This window comes from Melospiza georgiana, chromosome 1 (genome assembly GCF_028018845.1).
Source record: "Melospiza georgiana isolate bMelGeo1 chromosome 1, bMelGeo1.pri, whole genome shotgun sequence".
In the NCBI taxonomy this organism is placed as follows: Eukaryota; Metazoa; Chordata; class Aves; order Passeriformes; family Passerellidae; genus Melospiza; species Melospiza georgiana.
The window spans coordinates 136,675,625-136,696,543 of NC_080430.1; the positions used below are offsets into that span (position 1 = coordinate 136,675,625).

The following is a 20,919-nucleotide window of genomic DNA, read 5'->3' on the forward strand; positions in this document are numbered from 1 at the left end:
GGCGGAGCGGAGCGGCTCCTCCGCAGGCGGGGGGCGGTGCTGGCAGCGGCGATGGCGGCGCTCATGGCGGCGCTGGCGCGGCCCTTCCGCCGCGGCCCCGCCGGCCTGGGGACAGCGCTCCGGCGAGAGGCGATGGGCGGCCCCCGCGGCCGGGGGACTCAGGTAGCCGGGGTGCCGCTCGATGCGGGGAGCGCGGCCGCTTCCAGGGACTGCTTGGAATGCGCTGCCCGGGGGCTGGGGAGTCACCGAGCCTGGAGGTGTTTGGGGAAGTCCGGCCGTGGTGCTCAGTGCCGGGCTGTATTTGGCGCGGTGGGGTTCGCTCGGAGGTTGGACTCGGTGATCCAGAGGCCTCTTCCAGCCGAATCCACTCCGATTCCCACGGGTGTGGCCGCCGCTCGCCCCCGCGGCAGGAGGGAGGCGGGCGGAGGCTCCGGCACCGCGGGGCGTAGCGAAGGAATGGTTTGTTTGTGTGAAAGCAGCCCTGGGCTCGTTTGAGCAGTACGCATTTGATTTTTGCTTCAAACCTTGTGTTTGCTCCGTACTCACGGTTTGTGTCCAGTCTAGTGCTCTGTTCGATTTCAGGCGTAATCGTGAGCTTCTGGTGAATATGCTTCAAATCCTTGCTTGATGAAGTGACATTTTGTATTATGAAGATTTTTTTAAAATTGTAAAGTCTTTTTTTTGCTCAGAATCTGAAATATAACCCGTGATACAGACAAGAAAAACCTTTTTTGACTCGGAGTGATAATGTTCATTAATATCTTATCTTATGATCCTACACAGGTGCTTAGGAAAAACCTTCAGAGAGGAGTTGTGCTTTCAACTGGCTCCTTTTTGGTTTATGAAGCTCATAAACTGATTTCTGGCTTTGCTGAGGTTCATGCAAGCTTCAAAGGTAATATTTTCTAATTTTGAAGTATATTGGGTATTCTGATATGAAACTTAAAATTTTTAGTACCAGAATTATAGAGGAAAATGGTGTAATGCTTTTGATTTTTTCCATTAAGACTGCATGCAGTGTCATTCCATGATAGGATGCTTTTGAATTGGTTATGGGTGATGTGGTAGCACTTCAACAAGTGATTATTTCAGGTATAACTGAAAGCAGATTAATAGCTCATCCTGTCAGGGATAGACCACATGCACAAGGTGGATAATAACTAATTGGTTGCCCAATCTTTAATTACTGTTATTTACTCTTTAATTAAGTGTTAATGGGTCTGTTAGGAATGCAGAGCAAAACTTAATATATTTCTATAAATTTTAGCTAGTTGAGATTTTCAGTATGAACACTGTGTAATCTCTGTTTAATCTAGTTGAGCAATACCAAGAGAGCTCCTCATATAAAATTGAGAAATATCTTCTATCTCCCTAACACTAAAATGCAGGAAGCAAAGCCTTGCTTTACCGACTAGAAAACAATTTAACAAGTGGTAAAATGTTTTTTTGTATCCTTTGCGTAAGAATAGACTCACTGTGGAAAGGACAGTAACAATATCTTAAAAGGGGATATTGTTGCAGACTTAAAACTTCCTGTCTAAATAAGGAATTTCAGAGTAATCCTTACTGAAAGGAGAATGAGCCTGAACTGGGTGCTTGCTCACTGCATAGTTGAGGTAGTAGCCAGTTCAGGTAGTCTGTTTCTCTGTGTCGGAAAAAGAGGAAGATCTTAGATGTTTATGCAGAGAGAAATAAAAATTCAGAGAATAAATTTCTAAAAGGATAAGGAGCTGTTTCATGTACAGGAGTATCAGTGAGTAGATCTGAAGTAGCTACTCTACACAATTAAGAAATAATAATAATGAGGAATAAAGAATTCATCATTTCTTATGAGGAACATAAAGATTTGCTTAGTTGGTCTTTTCAGTGCTCCCACATGAATCTGACATTTACATTGCCAAGAAAAGCAATGCTAATGGGCTTTCTATAAAAGATGTGATAAATATGGTAAAAACAAGGATAAAACAGAAATACATGAAAATTACTCTAAAGTAATAAAAATATAATCATTTGCATAAAACACCTTGTGGGAAATGCATTCAGAAGTTTTGAGTTCTGAGCATTTAGTCTTTAGATATGTTAGTAGTGTTCAGGTCAGCAAGCAAACATAACTATTTAGTGAAGATCATACTGAAGATGTACCATGAAGCTCATTTTGGACACTAAAATCCAAAGCCCACATAGACCATTATCTTATCTTTGAAAGGGTTGAAAGAAGACATTTAGAGACAGCAAGGTTAAAAATTATCCAGAATGCACTGATTGATATTCTAGAATATTTTCAAGCTGAAGAGGAGGCTTTTGTGTTCAGTTGCCTTCAATGTTTTGCTTCTATAAAGAAAACTGTGTTGACTTTAAATTGGCTACCATATTTAGCAGGCAACTTGAAAAAAAAACCTTATAAACATGATTAATTTTTATGAAAGGGGTTAGAACTTATGTTTTGACTTCTGAGTTTGATCATGGACCCAGGAGTAACACCAAAGAGACAATAAGCAAAGGTAGGTCTGTAAAAAATTAGACAAGGCTTTTGACTTAAGAGCTATTTTTTTAATGCTTTGATGTTGGCAGAAGAGTAAACTTGAAGCTTGTTCTTCTCCTGTACATTTACATGCATCAACAAAATTACCCATCTGCTTCCCTTTGGGTATTTCTCCTTCTAATTCTATCCTTGTTCATGCTATAATCCTCTATAGTGTGTGTTTGATAATTCTGTTTCCTGTATGCTGTTCCAAGTGCTATATTTATTTATATATTATTCATATATTATTATATTCATGCAGTTGTGGAAATTATATTTCCCCACCACTGTTGTGTTTCAGAGTATTTTCTGGAAAAAGCATAAAAATAATGGAACTTAGTTCATAAGTTGATATTCTAGAAAGCGAATTCTGATTTTCAAAATTATTTTTGCTGTTAGTATCTTAAACACACAGGAGTTTCAGTAGATTGTCTTTTTTGGGGTTGTATTTGGGAAAATCCTTTGGACTTCGGTCAGAAAACCTTTAAGCAATGTTTTGTTTTGGCTTCTGAGTAAATAATAGGACTCACTCAAACTGCAGTAATGTTCTGGCTAAACTGTGGAACCATATTGAGAATGAATAATATTTTTAAAAGTTGAAGGTTTTTCATTGTTATTGTAAGATTTAAATTCTTTACATATACTAATGAAGGGGCTTTGTTACTCTCAACTCTGTACTGCACTTGCTCTCCTCATCCATTTTCCATACTTTTTTTTTCTCTTCTACCATTTTCACAAGTTAAAAAATAACTTATTTCTAGTAGTCTGATGCACTGAGAAAGACACCTTGGGATGTTAAATCTGTCCAGCAGCCAAAGCTGTCATGCTGAAAGCTGTTGTAGACTCACTGGAGAGGCACCAGTTGTCATCCTCGTTGTGCATTGTGCATGCTGCTTACTCAATCCTGCTGTGCTTGTAACTTTGAAGTGATGGCCTAAAAATGAGCTACGTTGTTTTCAGCTAAGTTGTCTTGCTTTAAAATGTTTTGGTGATGATGTCTTAACTAACTACCATTCGTTCTTCTGTTTTCACAATTTTAATTCCTTCATAAGTGGAAGATGTGATTGAACAAGCAGACTACCTGTATGGGAGTGGAGAAACTGAAAAGCTGTATCGGTTGCTGGTTCAGCATAAAAACAGGTACTTCATTGCCTTGGGACATTAGTGTAGCTGCTTTTCTGTGCTCTTCTGTATCAGTTTTTCAATTGATATACTCATTGTGGAATGCTGGAAAACCTATTTTTCACCCTTAAGTAAGTAGGAAGGAAGGACTTGTGATCTTTTTCCTCCTGATGGAAAAATGAATGAAGAAAGAACTGATAGTTCTAGAAGGTGAGGGTTAACATTCAAGTTTTTTAGTCATGGTTGTTCATTACTTTAAGAATCCCTTAGAATACACTGCAAAATTCTGAAAGATATTAAAGTCTCTATTAAATTAGCAAGCCAGTGGTAGTTATCTAAAGTATAATCAAGTGTAATCAGTGTTCCAAAGCAGTATGTTAACAAAATGAAACTTAAGATCCATAAGCTTGGACAGTAACCTACAATACACCATTTGGTAAATTATATAAATAAATATATATTTATATATATTTAGATACAGGTTTATGTGATGGTGGTACAGCTAATCTGTGCTTTTTCCACTGTTTTTCTAGGAAGAATTTAATAATTTGAATACAATTAGAAGGAAAATAAAACACATAAAAATTTAAGTATTCCAAGTAGACATCAATACAAATCAGCAGAGTGCTGGAAAAAATACCATCTAGCTAAGAAGAGAGTAGCCCTCTTTTTCCTTCTGGTGTTTTGAGTGGTACCATTGGGGTTTCTTAAATCTGTCCTTTTTTTGGAGAAAACAAAAACCTTTCCTGCAGATGTGTTTGCTTTGCAGACCAGAATGGCAGCCAAAGGTACTGTCAGACAGTCTGTAATAGTGGGCTTTCATTTGCTGTTTGTTACCTTGGAGTTGCCCATAGCATAGCATGACAGATGATTCACTGTTGTCCTATCACCCACTTGAGATACACTTTAAAATATTCTTTTTTTGCTTTGTTTCTCTGATTGCTTTAAAAATTCACTGTTTCTGTTCCTAACCAGCGATGATGCAGAGTTGTTATGGCGGCTGGCACGGTCATCACGGGATCTGGCTCAGCTTGGTAGTACTTCTGCAGAGGAGAAGAAAAAACTGACATATGACTCCCTTGAGTATGCAAAAAAGGCACTGGAGAGAAACGAATCAAATTTTGCAGCGCACAAGGTGAGCCTTGCAAAATAACAGAAATCTTGTTGATTTCTGCTTACAGAAAATAGAACACATGTCATTGTGCTGTTTGAGGAAACTTTAGCATAATTTAGCTTTTCAGTTGAGAATGAATGAGACTTCTAATTCTTCCGGAAGTTTTTGGAAGATCTGAGTTCAGACTTTTCCAGGTAAACTTCCTCTAGGGAAGCAGAAACTTTCAGTGCAGGACCATGGAAAGAAGTGACTGGTCAGGGTGATAACAGCTGATGAAATCAGCTCCTCCTATCCCAACCTCGCCTTAAAAATGTTGAAATGTTGTATGTCACACATTCAGCATGCCTTTTCTGGGCTCTGTAGAGTTTCACTGGAAATATTTCAGGCCCTGGCTACATTCTGCCCCCCATTATTTTTGCGGGGGGGGAGGTTTATGTGTGCTGCTTTTCTCACAGGCAAAGAGGCAGCAAAATGTAGTAACTTGCCTTGGTATCTTGGATCAGGAGAGGACATTAATTCCCTTTACACATGCAGTCTGCAGACCAGCAGCTTGCTCTGATGTTGATCAAGCTGTTCACAACAAATTCTTACTGCTGTGCTGAAGCTCGCCAGAACCTGGGCTAGCTCTGTACACTCCAGTAGCCACAACAGGAGTGGGGAACAGCTGGGGACTGGGGTTTGCCCACAGCTGAACCTAAAGAGCTTCAAACTCTGCAGTGCACACTGCTACAGCCACAGCAGAGACCAGGTGAAGAAGGAAGGAGGAGACTCTTTGTCTTGAGGTTCCACTGGGAAAGTTTATTCCAGGTGGAGGAAGCAGGACGAAAAGAGCACCCTGTCCTCATATGGAAGGGGTTTTGTTCAGGGGGTGGATACAAACAGTTAACCAATAGGGAATCCTCAGGGGAGGAGTGAGGGGATTACATTAACCCTCAGTCAGGACAGGGGGAGGAGAGGGAAAGGTCACGTGGGCCAATGGATGAGGGGATTTCTAAGTGGGGTTTCAATCAGGGATTGGTCCAGGGGTCATTGGCAGGGTTACCTTGACAGGCAGGGAGGAGACTGGAACAAAGGGAGGGAAATTCTTGCGGGACAGCTTTAAGGGAGGGTACAACTTACGGAAAAACCAACTTGGGGAAAATGTGGGAGTGTAACAAAATGAACCATTTAGCAGCAACTTAATGAAATAAACATGAACTGCAGCACTGCTGGTGGTTGTTTGTGGCAGTGGCAGCTGTTCTGCTTGGAAGTTTTTTAAAGGGTACTGTTAATATAGTGCTGTATTAAATGTTTTCTTCTTATTTGAATTACAGTGGTATGGAATTTGCCTCAGTGATGTTGGGGACTATGAAGGAATCAAGACTAAAATTGGAAATGCAATTATCATCAAAGAGCATTTCCAGGTAATGCAGTTTTTTGCATATGACAAGATTAATGTGTATGTATATTGTGTGACAGCTGGTAACTGATTTTTTGGTGAAATATTGAAAGCATACTTCTCTTCAGACTTCCTAGTAGCACTTTGGTTTTTGGGTTACTGTGACATATGCTCCAGAAATGCCCCAGAAACACGGAGTACAAATTCTGTCCTGCAGTTAACTAAGTCACTTTAGAAGGGAGTCTTGAAATAGCTAAAGTGCTTTAGACACCTCTTAGGACTAGATCAGTTGTAACTGTGATATTGAGAAATGCCAGTGTGGCTGTCCTTTTAACTGTGGATTATGTAACAGTAAAGGACAAATACTGGAGAAGATGAAGAACTACTAATTTTATATCACCAGAGGTTATATAAAAATCTAGACATGCCAAGTCTCAAATGCAGTGAGATGTGCTAGACATCTGTCAGTGTCATCAGACTTTTGGAGGTGAGCTGATTAAGTTGTGCACTGAGTAAGTGGTGTGTTGCCTTGAAATTCTACATACCACAGTCTGGTTTTATTAACAGTATGCTAACAAGTCTATTTTTAAATATATTTTAATCCATGTGTCAGAATGACTTCTTTACATATTGTGTTGTTTTTTTCTTCCCACACCAGAGAGCCGTTGAACTGAATCCAAAAGATGCTACAACAATTCATCTTATAGGGATTTGGTAAGATGTATTTTCGAACTAAAGTTAGCACATGGCACAGAAAAATGCAAGAGTATAAAATATCTTGCATTAATTGCAGAACTGCTTGGAATAATATAGAATGTGCTTGTAATTGATGCAAGCATGAAAACATATTGAACAGATATAGGAAGTCATGCCTTGAAAAAGTCTAGCAATTCTTATGCAGTTGTAAAAGATGAAAAATAATTGTTTATTTAATTTATTTGTATGGAACTGCTAAAAAGTCCTTTTGCAGATGTTAAGTTTGCTTCATGGAATCTACAGTGGGCATCAGTGATAGCAAGTAGTTGCTCATTTTTTTCTGGATTATGAATGGGTTCAAAACTCAGCACTGACTTTTACATTGAATTTCAGTGATGGCTGCAACTTAATACAGTCCCTGAAAAGCTATCAAAAATTTGATGTATTCTGAAAATATTTTTTTTTACTATCTGTCAGGAAACAGTATTTTAAAAGTTATATTAAATAAAGGGAGCTTATAAATGCATATATATTAACCAAAAATCATTGAAATTTAATTTACTTCTCAATGAAAATGATACTAAGAGTTACTGTTACATAGCAGGTAAATGGACTAGAAATAGAACTTTCCATACTAACCCAGGGTATTCTGTGCAAGTGGTGTGATGGAAAGCAATATCCTGTACATGTTAGTGAGAGACTCGAGACAGCACTTTTGCTTATTTGTCTGAAAAAGACCAAAGATGTCACATTGATTTACCAGAGATCTCTATTGTAAGATTGAGAGATTGAAAATAAAGAAAGGTAATGTATTTTTAGCCTAAAAGAATACTAAAACCCACAGTCAATTTTTCCATGTTTTTTTTTTGATCCTAAGTATCAAAGAAAATTATAATGATAAATGCTCCAGAGTTTTTTACTAGTTCAGAACCTTTGGAATCCACCATTCATTCCCACATGATTTCCATTGCAATAAGTCCAGATTTTTAAGCAGAAGTACATGCTACCAACTGACTAAGCCTCAAAGTACATTTTGAGATAGGAAGCTTGTTCTGGAGAGTACTTCAGACATTGTTTCCAAGGAAAATTAGAAAATATTATCAGAAATGTTAGATTAATGCTGCTTTTGGCTCTAAAATATTCCCATGTTGTATATTTAAATCTACTCCTTACTGAATTCCAGAGCCATCTTGATTTGAAACTGGCATTTAGTATCAGCCAGTTCTTGAGTATTTCCTCTCCTCTTTCTGATCTGTTCAGGACTAAATCTGTTTCTGGTAAGGCACGTCTAATGACAGCATTTTAAGTCCAGCAGTGTATTCCATGTCTTGCCTGCCTCTCCTCCAAACATTTACAGTTACTAGTTTTTCACCTCCTCTAGAATGCTCTATTTTACACAGTTAATAGCAATTGTAATCTCATTGTGGGAGGCTGCCAAAGGGAATATCATTGTTTAATGTTTGCACTCAGAATGTTCAGTGCACTTGAAATGCTTCAATAGAAATGTTTAATCCTTCCAGCACCAATAAGATAGGTGACTGATTGATTACCTGTGTTATTTAGTAGATAGAAAACCAGCAAAGCATGGCTTAGCCTAGAGCACAGTGGTTTGATTCTTGAATTTATTTTCATTCTTATAGATCAGAGTCTCAGGAATGTACTGCAGATCTACTTTATATTAATAATTGAGAAAATCAAAGTAGTGTTGAGGTAAGGCAATGACATTATTCAGTTGTGTTGCTTTTGCAAATACATTAGAGCAAAATATAAATAAATCATGAAAATCATTCAAGCTCAAAATCTGTTTCATTCTTAGTAATTGTTCCAGTTTTAGCTAATGTAGTTAGTTCCCAGTAAAAGACACACCAAAACTTCTTTAGTAGCAGCTTCAGGCATCTTGTATTTTTGTTTATAGGTGTAAGAACATGCTTATAGAACTTGCAGTGCGTCTGCAGTTTTGACTCTTGGCACCAACAATTAGGACATCCAGTTTTTATGTCCAACAACAATTCTGAGACTGTTGTTTGAAAACAAGTGAAATGTGAAGGGTAGATATAAATGTTGCTTTTTCCTTCAGGTGTTACTCTTTTGCTGAGATGCCATGGTACCAAAGAAAAATAGCTGCAACACTGTTTGCCACACCACCAACTTCCACATTTCAAGAGGTAGAGTATGAAAATATTTCACAGATGGTTATTCCCCCCACAAAGCTGATGTTACACTTTGTACTTATTTTCCTGACAAAAACTGACCTCAGATTATGCAGTAGGCATGGAGTTGTGATTTTACAACTGTCAATAATAAAATGAGAACATGAGAGTGAGAGGTATCTAAAAACATAAAAACCTTTAATTTTCTTCAGCTGTAGCACATACAGAATAGTGTAAAATTTTTTGGTAGTTTTTGCATGAGAAAATAATAAACTATAGGTAACTTAGCTTGTACTTACTGTGGTGCCCTGTTGGAGATAACTGCCTGTACTAGTCCAGTGCTGATGATTTTTATGGTGGTGTTATGCCATGCACCTATTTGCTAGTTAACAGAATTTGTCCCCTTATATTAAATGCAAAAAGCAACAGCTCGCTTTGTTACTTAAGATGAACAAATACCCTTTAATTCTCTGGCCACGTGTGGTGTGGGCTTTTTTCACTTGAAAGTACTTTTGTTCCTCTTTTCCATGAACATTCTTGCTGCCATATACCCTACAACATACTAGCAAGATGTTAATCCTTTAAAATAGTGCATCTAAACCAGTGTGCATCTTATTTAAACACCCATACATATATAGAAGCTTGACAATTAAATTGGTAATAGAAAAAACTGGTGCAGCTGTTTTAATCTTTGTTTGTTTAGAGCAACCAATAACTCTTTTGTTCTCTTAAAGTGAGGGTGGGCAGGCTGCTTGCTGTTACACAAAAAACAAATTAAGAGCTATTTGAAAAAGAAATAAAACTCTTTAATGGAATGTCAAGCCTGTAAGTTTTCCTGAAAAACCACTCTCAGAAGAATACAAAGCGTCAGCCAGGATTTCAAATATTGCCAGAATAATGCCAGTCCCAGCATTCAGTTCTGTAGCACTTAAATTTGCTGAAGAAGTAAACTTGTACTGGTAAGATTTCTGCAGTTTCAGTACAAAAACTGTTTTGTAGATACATCCATACTTTCAAGTTCTGTGAGAGCTTTTTCCCTCCCCCTGCTACCATTCGGAAAAGATAGGGATGAAATTTTGGATGGGAAACTTATGGAAAATGTGTAGATATCACAGATGTTTATCCTTATGCAGGAGAGGTTACTGACTGGTGCTCTGTGGGAGTCAGTTCTCTCTCCAGTATTTATTAATGACCCAAATAATAAGGTTTTTTTCATCTATTAAATTTATACATGAGAAATAGATGGAGAAAACTGCAGATGTGCTGGATAGTACAAACAAAATCCAAAATTTATCTTGACAAGTTGAATTGGAAAAACACAATCCAGTTTGACAGGAACAAATAGGAGGTACTATGCTTAGGGAAAAAGTAGTAGGGGGATAGTTGGGTAAGTACTAGTTCTTTTGAGATGATGTCAAATCTAACTGGACATCAGTAGCATGCTGAATTAATAAAAATAATATCATGGACAGGAACTCCTTTGGGTATGTGCATAAGACTTCAGCTTGACTATTGTGTTGAGTTTATTCTCCACTTTAAAGAATACAACTTTGTGTTTTACAGGCTCTTCGTTACTTCCACATGGCAGAAGAAGGTAAGACCTGTGGCTCATTTTGACTGAAAAATATATTTTAGGATTGATGACTTCCAGCAAACCTCTAGCTGTCAGTATTACCTTAGTAACTGTAGTCACCAAACCCAAAACAGTATAATATGATCAGCTGATAAATGTGGTGTGCCCCTCAGCACACTGAGTTCTTACATTGCAATATTTTATCAGTATGTTACACATCTAGTATAAATACCAAAGTGAAATTCATACCTTCCTGAGAATTAAGTACTCTTCCCTAAGGAATTCAACAGGAGTACAGGGAGGCAGCAGAAATCAAAAAAGGGAATTCTGTGTTACTTTTTCAGAATTTTCTTAGAGTTCAAAAATCCTCTGTATTCTAAATAGAAAACAGAAAAAGCAGACTTTTTATTATTTCAGAAGGTATTATGCCAATCTGACAGTTAAACTGTGCACATGATTTAAAATAAAATATGAACATGTTATTTCTCCAGGAGTGAAGCCATAAGCAAAACTCACTAGCTGAAAGATAAAGGAAGACAAGGGAGGACAGTGTTCTATGAAAGATTTGTACATAGTTAAGTTATTGAAGATTAGAGGAAAGGCTCATAGTGTGTCTTCCCGAGTGTCAGGTAATGCAGCTGTGAACTGGAACAGTGAACTTCATCTCAAAATTTGCCTCCAAAACACCTCCATATGTTTCGAAACCTGACCTTAAATCCAGCAGTAGAGAAAGCCTGTGCTGTAAATATGAACAGCAGGCAAGATTAGTCTTTAATAGGGAATGATGCTTTACAAAAGCAAGGTTAAAATCTCTCCTTGAAAAATGTTTCTTCTGCGCAGCGAAAATTAAGCTGGTGTCTGTATGTGCTAGCAAATGTGCCCCATTTTCCCTTGCCTATACCTGCTAAGCTGGTTGCATTGCCTGTTGTACCTCCTAAGTCGAGAAAAGCCCAAAACCTGCACAGCAAAGCTGTTGTGCTTTAAGCTCACTGCTTTGCTCTTTCTGAGGAATTTAGTGTCATTTAGTATATTAACTAGCAAGCTGCTAATTAATATAATTGTTTATGAGAAGAAAAAAAAAATCTAACAAGTGAAAGTTTTACATTTACTTCTTTCTTATCCAAAGCCAAACCATGTTTTCTAAAACAAGTATCAAAGTATAATATGCTGCTAATTCTCATCTGAAGCTTTTCCTCTGTCTCTATGCAGCTGATCCAAATTTCTACAGCAAAAATTTGCTCTTTTTGGGGAAAACATACTTGAAGTTAAACAATAAGAAAATGGCTCTTCTGTGGTTAAGCAAAGCAAAGGAGTATCCTGCACAGACAGAGGAGGACAAACAGGTGGGAAGTTAAGAACTGTGATCATACAATCATATATTGTATCCAATATGTATGACATCATGGCAGTGGAATGTCTTATAAAAGTAACTCAGGGCAACTTATAGTTCAGCACCTTTAACTCAGAATCACATCAGCACTAAAAAAATTCTAGTATGTTACTAGCCACCTCTGGAAACTGTGGTTGGAAATACTCTGTTTTATTCATAGCAGAGAACTGTTACCCTTTCTTCTTCATGGTAGTTCCATAGTGCCAACAACAACCCAGCCTTAGCTGTGTTACTGAAGGTCACACAAGCACCTCACTAGCCTGTTTCTGTGTGAACACAGAATCACCTTTCATGTGCCTGAAATGGGTAAGGTAGGAATTACATTTTGGAATAGCTCACAATCATGGGAACACAAGGAAGAAAAAACCCAGATGTAACAAAACTTTAACATTGCAGTCCTTTCCAGGCCCCTAGGGAGAGATTCAGATGATTTGAGTAAGACAAATGAAGGTAATGTATCTTTGACAGCAGATCTCCAGTGCTAGATGTCATGAGTCACTTAATTACCCTTTAAAACTCTGCAGAAGGATTTTGGTTGGGAGGGTAGGCATCTGCTTCCTACCTAAACATTCAAAGAACTTACAAGAGAGGTAATCCATTGGACTTGTTCATAATGCATTTAGTATAAACCAATGCAATTGCAGTTACCTTTCAGAAACAATCCTGTTAGCATCACAACTAACAAAGCCTCAATTTGCATTTGACTTTTTTATGGTTGATTGACCTCTATTTCATTTAGCATTAAAGCTGCAGTTGAGATGCAGCACTGTGAATGTCCAACATAAGAAATACTTTGGTAGGATTTTGCATTTCACACCTCAGAAAAAAACACTACTGAGACAGTGTTTCAGAATCCCTCTGTACACTTGCTAGTAAGCCTGAAACTGTTTCTTCCAAAACTGAGTTCCTTTAGTAACATCTTTCACTGGAAAAACAAGTCTTGCATTCCTCTAGTGCCTTGCACAATGTTTAGGAATTTAATAGCCTAAAGGAGTAGTGGTCTCAGGTGTGTAAGGAATTGGTCAGTTCTTCTGACAGTTACTAGTAGCCAGAGGCACACATGAAACCAGTGATGCCAAATACTTGTTTTTCTTTAGGAATCATTCAAAAAGTATAGTCAGGAGTGAATTTTGTGCAGTGGCCAAATTGTTAAACCACTGATCTGCTTCAGCTACTTGTGGCCTCCTGGTACTGACATCTATTTCTTAATCTCTTAGAGGGGTGCAGAGCTGCTGAACTGAGAAAGGCAGCATTCTCTCCATTCTCTGGGTGTTAAATGCAAAATTCATTGGGAACTAGACTTGGTAGTCCACTATGAAGGGAACTGGCCTGTGCAAAGACATTTGAATCTTGTTTCAGCATAACTAGGTTTTCTGAACATTTGTTACCCCAGATACTCAGAGGTTTTCTGGCTTACACTGTCTGCATGGCTTGCTATGTCAGTACCATTGTTGGGATGGAGGTTTTTTGTGGTTTGAAAAGGGAGGAGAGGGTGTTGAGATTTTTTTGCTGTTCAGTTTGTTGTTGGGGAGTGTTTTAATATGAATGTTAGAGACCATATTAAAATTTTACTAGGTTTTAGCTGGAAACCTTAGGCAAACAGAGCCTCAGAAATGGTCTCACTTCTTAGTTGCTGTCTAAAGTGTTGAAATCCCTAGGCTGGTTTGGCATGGTTAGAGGTAGGACAGTTTCCTGCATGCTCCTATTGGACTGCAGCAAATCAAGAACTAGTGTCTGTATTCAACACAAATAAACTTCATTTATGTAGTAAGTGAATGACAGTGAAGACACTGGCTTAAGTGATTTATTCTGATTCATATTTCAAGTATTGAGCATCTTAAACTACGGAAGAAAAATGACTCGTCCTAGGACTGTCACAGCTGCAGGGAAACATTTGGGTACTTTTGGGGGAAGTTTTGCTAGAAGAGACTGTAACTATCTGGGACTGTTATGTTACATTTATTTCTTTCAGGTGCAGAAAGAAGCTTTGGAGCTGCTTAATTCTATATAAGAAGAAACAAGATAATGGGAAGTAAGTGCCTCAGGTTTCAGCAGCATAGGAAAAAGGCCCCAAATACTACTTCAGTTTACTGAAGCTGTTACTAAAAGTACAGCTCAGACCTTCTGTCTCCCTCTCATTTCTATTAAAATCTGAACTGAAAGATCTGTTTCATTATGTGATCCTGTGTGTTCATTTACATGGGAATGAAGGGGTCTTCATTCACAAGCAGGGTCAATAGTTAGACAGAAAAGGCTGGGAGAGTGATAGCCTGGGGTTTAAATTAAGTTTTTTACACTTCTAAACTACAAGTTATTTATGAGAAATAATAAGAAATGTGACTAGCATAAGTTTAAAGAAAGGAGGGACAGGGTGATGACATAATTATAATCTTGCAGTTTTTTTCTACAGTGTTTTCTTGTGAGGTTCAATGGCCTTCAAGAGTAATAGATACTCCTACAGATTTATTATTAAGGCTGCACTATCTTAATTCCAATGCTCTTAAATGCTAGTGTTTGACTTTGCAGAAAGTGTTGTGGTTTAAAATAAAAAATGAAGGAAAAAAGAACAAGTAGGGAACATCTAAGAAAATCCCTTTATGGGTGATACCAGCACGTGCAGTGAGAAGCTTTGTGATGATTTAGTGGCTGTAAATGTCTGCTGAGCACACATACTTTACCCTAGACTGTAACAACAGGAGAAATACACTCCCAGTACATTAGACAGTAACTACTGTGGAACGATATGGACTTCTGTTTGTAGACATAAAACTTTCTTCTTGGTCCTTCTACTGTGTTGGCAGGAATTTTCATCAGAAATACGAAGTCATCTAAATTAGGTGTCCAGCCAAACAATATATTCCAATTACCCACGAGAAAAAGTGGACCAAAGAATGAAGAAATACCAAACATGTGGTATTCTCAATAGAACAGCCTAAAAATAAAATTACTAGAAAATACCTAGTATTTACTATACTAGAAAAAGGGTATTGTAATTCTAGGAGTAAGATGAAGAACAGCATAAATTGCTTAGACTAACAAACCAAGCTAAGTCAGTAGTAAAATTTCATGATTGAGAGAGAATCTGAGGCCTGATGCCACAAAACTACAGTTAAAACAGGGTTTTCCCAACTACCATAAAGTAACTATTATTTTTCTATTAGTAGAGCATCATAATGAAGTCCTCTATGTTACAGTGTCTCAGGGTGGGTGATAGAGTGTTTGAGAGAGAATTTTGTGCATTCATATTCTACCAAAACATCTGCATAGTTGCTTCCAGTAGCTTTGTGGCAGAGGCATCTTTATTTAGGTGCCTTTTCTACTGCTGCACAAAGGAAGAATATCCAAAGTAACAGCTGTGAAGTGTGTAGTGAAAAGCAGCTCAGTTGCAGAAAGAAAGGAAGCAACAAAACCCATCAACTACACAACCGCTCCTTCAAGTCGTATTACTTCCCTGGTCTGATCTCCAACCTTCCCTGCTGCCTTCCCTCTTTTTGCTGTCTTACTCACTCTCCCCAAGTATAGGTGAAATATGGGGAATTCAAGTGGGAAAAGAAAAAAATACAACACCGTCTATCTGAAATTCCCAGAAAATGCCAGTATTGTACACACATGCACACAGGTGTATTATTTTGCTTTCTTTTTCTCCAGTCATTCTTTCAGTCAGGCACTTGACACCAATTCACAGGTCATACACAGGGACAGAAAGCTACTGGATTTGGTTTTTTCATGATTACTAATCCTTACCCCCAGGAAAAACCACTGCAGGTATGAGACAGCTGAAGTTACCAAAACAATAAAACAACTACATCCTTGTGGTGTGCTGTCTTTTTTATTTCGTTCAGTTACTCACAGATTCACAAAATTCAGCAGTTGGTAGTGGGTCACCAAGTAATTCATTAGTGCAAATTCATTAACTGTGACATTTAGCCCTCCTTGTCTTTTAGGCAAGTGACACACACACTCTGGTGCCTGGCCTTTGACCTTCTTGGTTTGTTTTCTTAAACTTCCTCCATTCTGACCAGCATAAGTGATAATTTACGTGGATTTGCACTTCAAATGAATTTAGTGCTATATAAAAATGGTTTTGCGAAAGATATTTGGTGGTGTATGAAAAACCCTCAAAGTGGTGGAAATTTCTGAAGCTCTTACAGAAAAGTTAATGTAAGACAGCAGTCTGTTTGGGCCCGCTGCACCACTGCTGTGACCAGAGCTCTGTACAGCTACAGCTCCAGGGTAAGCTGTGCATATTGAATACAAAGCCTTGAGACAATCCAATATGTAGAAAAATAAACTTTTGGCAGAATTCAGCTGCTGCATTGGAAAGTTACATGAACAGATATAGCTGGTTTTTTCTGCATGTACACTTTTAACAGTGCAATATGATATGTTAACACAAGTGTGTTGAATCATATTCTAAAATCATGTGTGTACAAAATTCTGTGTAATTTAAATGTAATGGAATTTACAGGTAATATTTAAAGCATATTACAAATGGTGATTTAAAACACATTTTTACTCTATAATAAGGAAGCACAGTTTGCTAAAAGTAGCATTTAATATAATTCACATGAATAAGGTGTTAAATTTTAGTATTTTTTTAAACATGTCTTTGCAGTTCAGCAAATATATGCCAATAAAATGCCAATAAAACTAATTTTAAAATGTTTTTATATTATTGTGCACTTAGGACAAACTTGATCTACATAAAAGGATGACAGGTTTTAGATGTACTTTATTCAAATACATCTAAATTTCAGTTAAGAATTTTAGAGAAATGAGAGTATTTAATACTAAATAATATTTTTATCTGTGCAAAGCTTAAGTAACTTTCATTTTATTTGAGTTTACTAAATCCAGTATCTGAAACTGAATAAGAACACCAAAGCAGCAAAATTCACATTTCCTTTTGTATACCCTTATAGCTCAGTTTACATTAACATAACTCTACAAAGTTATAAAAAGGACATCACAGATTGAAAAGGGAAACCAAACAAAACAAAACCAAATTAAAAAAAAAAAAGCCTGCAAGACACCAGACCAAGAAGAGAATGGGTAGTATTTTCTCTTTTATTATTTTTTCTTTGAAGATTACCTAACATCCTCGTGGTAATAACCCAAGGTACTATGTAAACAAATTTCAATGCTGCTCAAATGAATTAAAATACTCTGTTCAGCTCCTGCAGTCAGAACAGTGGCACCAATTCCTTTCAACATTAAATCACATTCATCTCATTGTACATGACTCCTGTGCAAGTAGTAAAGGCTTTATTCATGACCTTGGCTACATCAGTAGAGAGGGATATATCAGCTATTTATGTATTTAAAAAATTAAACTGACAGAAGAACAGATTCTGTCGTCTCAAATACCAGCAGCATCTTTCTACGTATTTAGGATACATTTGGCCTAAGCCTTTAACACCTTTTAGAACAGCCATGCAGTAAAACAAACTTGGAGATGTTTCTTTAGAGAACACTGAGCAGTTTAAACATTTTTCTGAATGATAAAGCCAAGATAAAGCAAATCCAGGCCCTTTTAAATGGCTGCAACTTTTCATACACTTAAAGCTCTATAAAACTAGAGCCCATTAGTATATATATTTATATTTTTATATATATATATATTTTAAATAAGTCTCTTGTCTGCTTTCAAAATTTATGGAGGGGTTTTTCTGGTCTTTTGAAAGGGCAATAAATAAAAGTAGAAAAGGCTGAACTGTTTTGCATATATTTGTGGAAGAACAGAGAACAATTAAACTTTTAGAGTTCCAGAAAGATCACTGTACAGAACAAAAAGCTTATATACAATAAGGTGTGCAATTTTAGTTGGCTGGGCCTTTTATTATTCAAGATATCCTTTTTGACTAGAAGTCACTTCTACTCTTGTCCAAATCCCTCTGTTTCTTCAATGGCAAAGAGCAACTTCTCTTTTAGTTGTTCATAGCTTTTATATGGTGGCAAATCCAAACGATTAAAACTGAGCAGGAAAAAAACAGAATTTTGTTAAGTTTACTTAAATCCCATGCAGAACTCTACAGAACTTAGTTGTTATAGTGGAAGTTATAAATGTTCTGATCTAACAATTAGAAAAAAAGAAATAACAATCAGCACAAACTCATTGCCTTGGCATGTCTACAAGAAAGAAAAACAGTCAAAGTTTCAGAGCAATATTTTAAGAAACAGAAGACTATTACCAGATGAAAAACCAGAATGGTGAAAGACTGTCCAAGATACAGGAAAATACAATACTTCAAAAAATATAATATAAAAACATCACACTTGCAATAATAATTGATTATAAGAGTAATACATAGAAAAGGAAATTTTCAGCATGAAGTTTAATCCTAGTTTGATGCATCTCCAAATTTCAACAACAGCATGAAAAAGCTGAACTTTTCTCCTTCCTACACATGCTTGGATATAGGTGGGTGTTTTTTCCCTGTAAACTTTGCCCTAAAAGACTCCTGCCAAAACATTTCATTCCATGTCTTCCTCAAAATTATCCTAAACAAGGTATGTTTAACACTTGCAAACATCACTCAAAACAAAATCCATTGGAGAAAATGTAAAATGAAGGATACCCTTAAGTAGTTTAAAAATATAAGGAACATTATTGTCACAGGTTGCCAAAGGAAACTGTCCATTTTGCAGTCTATATAAAAAACTGATTTGTGTACCTGATGCACCAGTTAAGTATGTACAGGAATGCCAAGCCAATAATGGCCCATCTGAAGCCTGGTGGGAAAAAGTATCAGCATTCTTGGCTAAGCATCTTTTTGAAGGTTTCCTGTCATTTCTTTCATGCTACTTCTTCTTGTGACTATACATTTTATCTTCTATAATGTTACTTCATAATAACTCTACCAAACAACTATGTGCCTACTACTAACATGACTTGTTTAGTTATTTAATATACTCTAACAGAATTAGGAAAGCACCTTTCAGTTCTACGCAAGGATTTCTCATATTTTTGATAGATCTGACACTGACAAACTGTTGAGCACAGTTGCAAAATTGTAGAAGAGGGCAACTGGGAAAGTTTTCAATACTGGTATGTGAGGGCAATCAAATGAAACTGAAGATGGAGATAGAGAATTGATCCAAATTACATTTCATTTGATTTGGCCAATGCAAGCCTGGAAGAGATAAACTAGTAAAGGTACAGAAAGTTATCACATAACAACTCACCAAGTGTGACTTCTTGGTAACCAGGTTTCCTTACCAACTTTTTCAATGCAGAATTTCTGAGGACCATTACTTCCTAAAAAATAAGATTTTGAAAAGTGTAATCTGTTCCTTTTAAGTACCATACAGGATATATATGTGAACACTACACAGCTCAGGCACAGCAGAGTTCATTAATTACATGAACATGCTTCTCACAGAAACAAGCTAATTTCCAAATAGTTTATAAACATATTCAAGGGATTTATGATATAAAAGCCCTTCTAGATCCAAGGTGATGAACATGAAGTTCCTCTTATGTATACACTTGCAACATGGTTCATTTGCAAATGAAACAGTGACAATATAAAACAGTTCTGGTCACCTTTTACTTACCCATAAGTTCAGCAAATCCACCCAGTGGTAATCTGCAAGTGCCAGTGACAAACTGCAGAAGTCGCATGCGAACCTCATTGTCTGTTTCTTTTACAAACTAGGCATAGAAATTCAAATTAATTAATAAAAAGCTTTAACACAGCTGGACAAAACCAAAAACCTCATGAAATGGTTGAAAAAGTATAATTCCATTTAAAAAACCACCACCTTGTTTAGCACCTACTTGCATTTCCTTACTTTAGCAAAATGGGGTGGAGAGAAAAGAACAGTGATTTCAGATTATATGCACTGTAAGCCACTACAATGTGAAGGCTGGGAACAGCAAATAAGAAGAATCCTTACCTATTATATTCTACACTAAAATATAAATCATGTCAATGTTTTGTATAAAGACTACTGTCATTGTTATTAAACACAGCACTGGTCTAGCCACAGACTGGGTATTTCAAGACTAAGAAAATCTTGCATATAAATGTTGGTACTTAAACTTCTGGTTTAGATTCTTTCAGTACCAAGCATCTTAAAAAGATTTATCATCAGATCTTATGATATAAATAAGTTAGGAAATAACTGATTTGCACCACTTTCCCAGAGAAACTTAGTCAAAAGCATCTCTAAAATGGTGGTTTTTCAAAAGGCAGGAAGACCCTAGGTCTGACTTCTCTTTAGGAAAATTTGTAGAATAGTGCCGGAATAGTATTTGAGGGTTTTCCTTAGCCAACTCCATTAAAATGTGAGTGAAGATTAGCCAGTTAGTATGACAAATAATCATAAGTACTAAGTGACATTTTTAGATCACTGAATCAGAATGGTTTGGGTTGAAATGGACCTTATAGATCATCCAGTTTCAACCCCTCTGCCACAGCAGGCATACTTTCCCCTAGACCAGGTTGCTCAGAGCTCCATGCAGCCTGGCCTTCAGCACCTCCAGGGATGGGGCATCCATAGCTTTGCTGGAAAATCTATTTCAGTGCCTCACCACCTTCACAGCAAAGACTTCCTCCTAATAACTAACCTAAAGCTACTATCTCTTTGAATCCACTTCCCCTTGTCCTGTCACTACATGCTCTAGTAAAAAGTCACTCCTCCTTTCTTGTAGGCTCCCTTCAGGTACTGGAAAATGAAATGTTCAGGTGTACTACACATAATAATATTTAGAAGGTAGATCATAAGAATAAAATAAACCTCACTGAATAATCAGTAAGGACAAGATATAGAAGAAAATATTCATAAGCCAGCATCCAAATGTAATGTGTGAAACTGTCTGCCATTTCTCACCCTAAAGTATCTTCCCTAAAGACCAGTAATCCTCCCTTCCTTCTCTGAAAAGACAAAAAAAGGAAGCTGTAAGACTCTTCATTTGGACAGCCCTCCACTACACATACCATTTGTGTTACAGATCAAAACAAAACCTACAG

The 20,919-nt window shown here is 37.1% G+C and overlaps 2 protein-coding genes across 3 annotated transcripts in view; one reads left to right on the forward strand and one right to left on the reverse strand.

Moving 5' to 3' along the window:
• The first annotated feature begins 51 nt into the window (after positions 1 to 51).
• RMDN1 (regulator of microtubule dynamics 1) lies at positions 52 to 14,117 on the forward strand. Its single transcript, XM_058021018.1, has 10 exons — positions 52 to 162; positions 784 to 895; positions 3,574 to 3,661; positions 4,619 to 4,778; positions 6,071 to 6,160; positions 6,794 to 6,849; positions 8,909 to 8,996; positions 10,545 to 10,575; positions 11,764 to 11,897; positions 13,917 to 14,117. The coding sequence occupies exons 1-10, from the start codon at positions 52 to 54 to the stop codon at positions 13,953 to 13,955; spliced, it is 909 nt and encodes a 302-aa protein (XP_057877001.1). The 3' UTR covers positions 13,956 to 14,117.
• A 1,637-nt stretch (positions 14,118 to 15,754) lies between these two features.
• The window catches only part of WWP1 (WW domain containing E3 ubiquitin protein ligase 1), a 58,844-nt gene continuing 53,679 nt past the window's right edge, over positions 15,755 to 20,919 (reverse strand). For both annotated transcript variants that reach the window (XM_058020985.1, XM_058020978.1), the window contains exons 22-24: positions 19,502 to 19,598; positions 19,130 to 19,202; positions 15,755 to 17,918 (exon numbers count right to left, since the gene is read on the reverse strand). In XM_058020985.1, the coding sequence (XP_057876968.1) occupies positions 17,819 to 17,918; positions 19,130 to 19,202; positions 19,502 to 19,598 (270 nt within the window). In that variant the 3' untranslated portion in view covers positions 15,755 to 17,818. The remainder of the gene's footprint in view (positions 17,919 to 19,129; positions 19,203 to 19,501; positions 19,599 to 20,919) is intronic.

What these genes read in the sequence shown, in the direction of transcription:
- RMDN1 (XM_058021018.1), top strand. Translation starts at nt 52, where the DNA reads ATGGCGGCGCTCATGGCGGCGCTGGCGCGGCCCTTCCGCCGCGGCCCC. An exon ending in GGTTCATGCAAGCTTCAAAG is followed by an intron (nt 896 to 3,573) that starts GTAATATTTTCT and finishes TTCCTTCATAAG; the next exon opens with TGGAAGATGTGATTGAACAA. An exon ending in CAAATTTTGCAGCGCACAAG is followed by an intron (nt 4,779 to 6,070) that starts GTGAGCCTTGCA and finishes TTTGAATTACAG; the next exon opens with TGGTATGGAATTTGCCTCAG.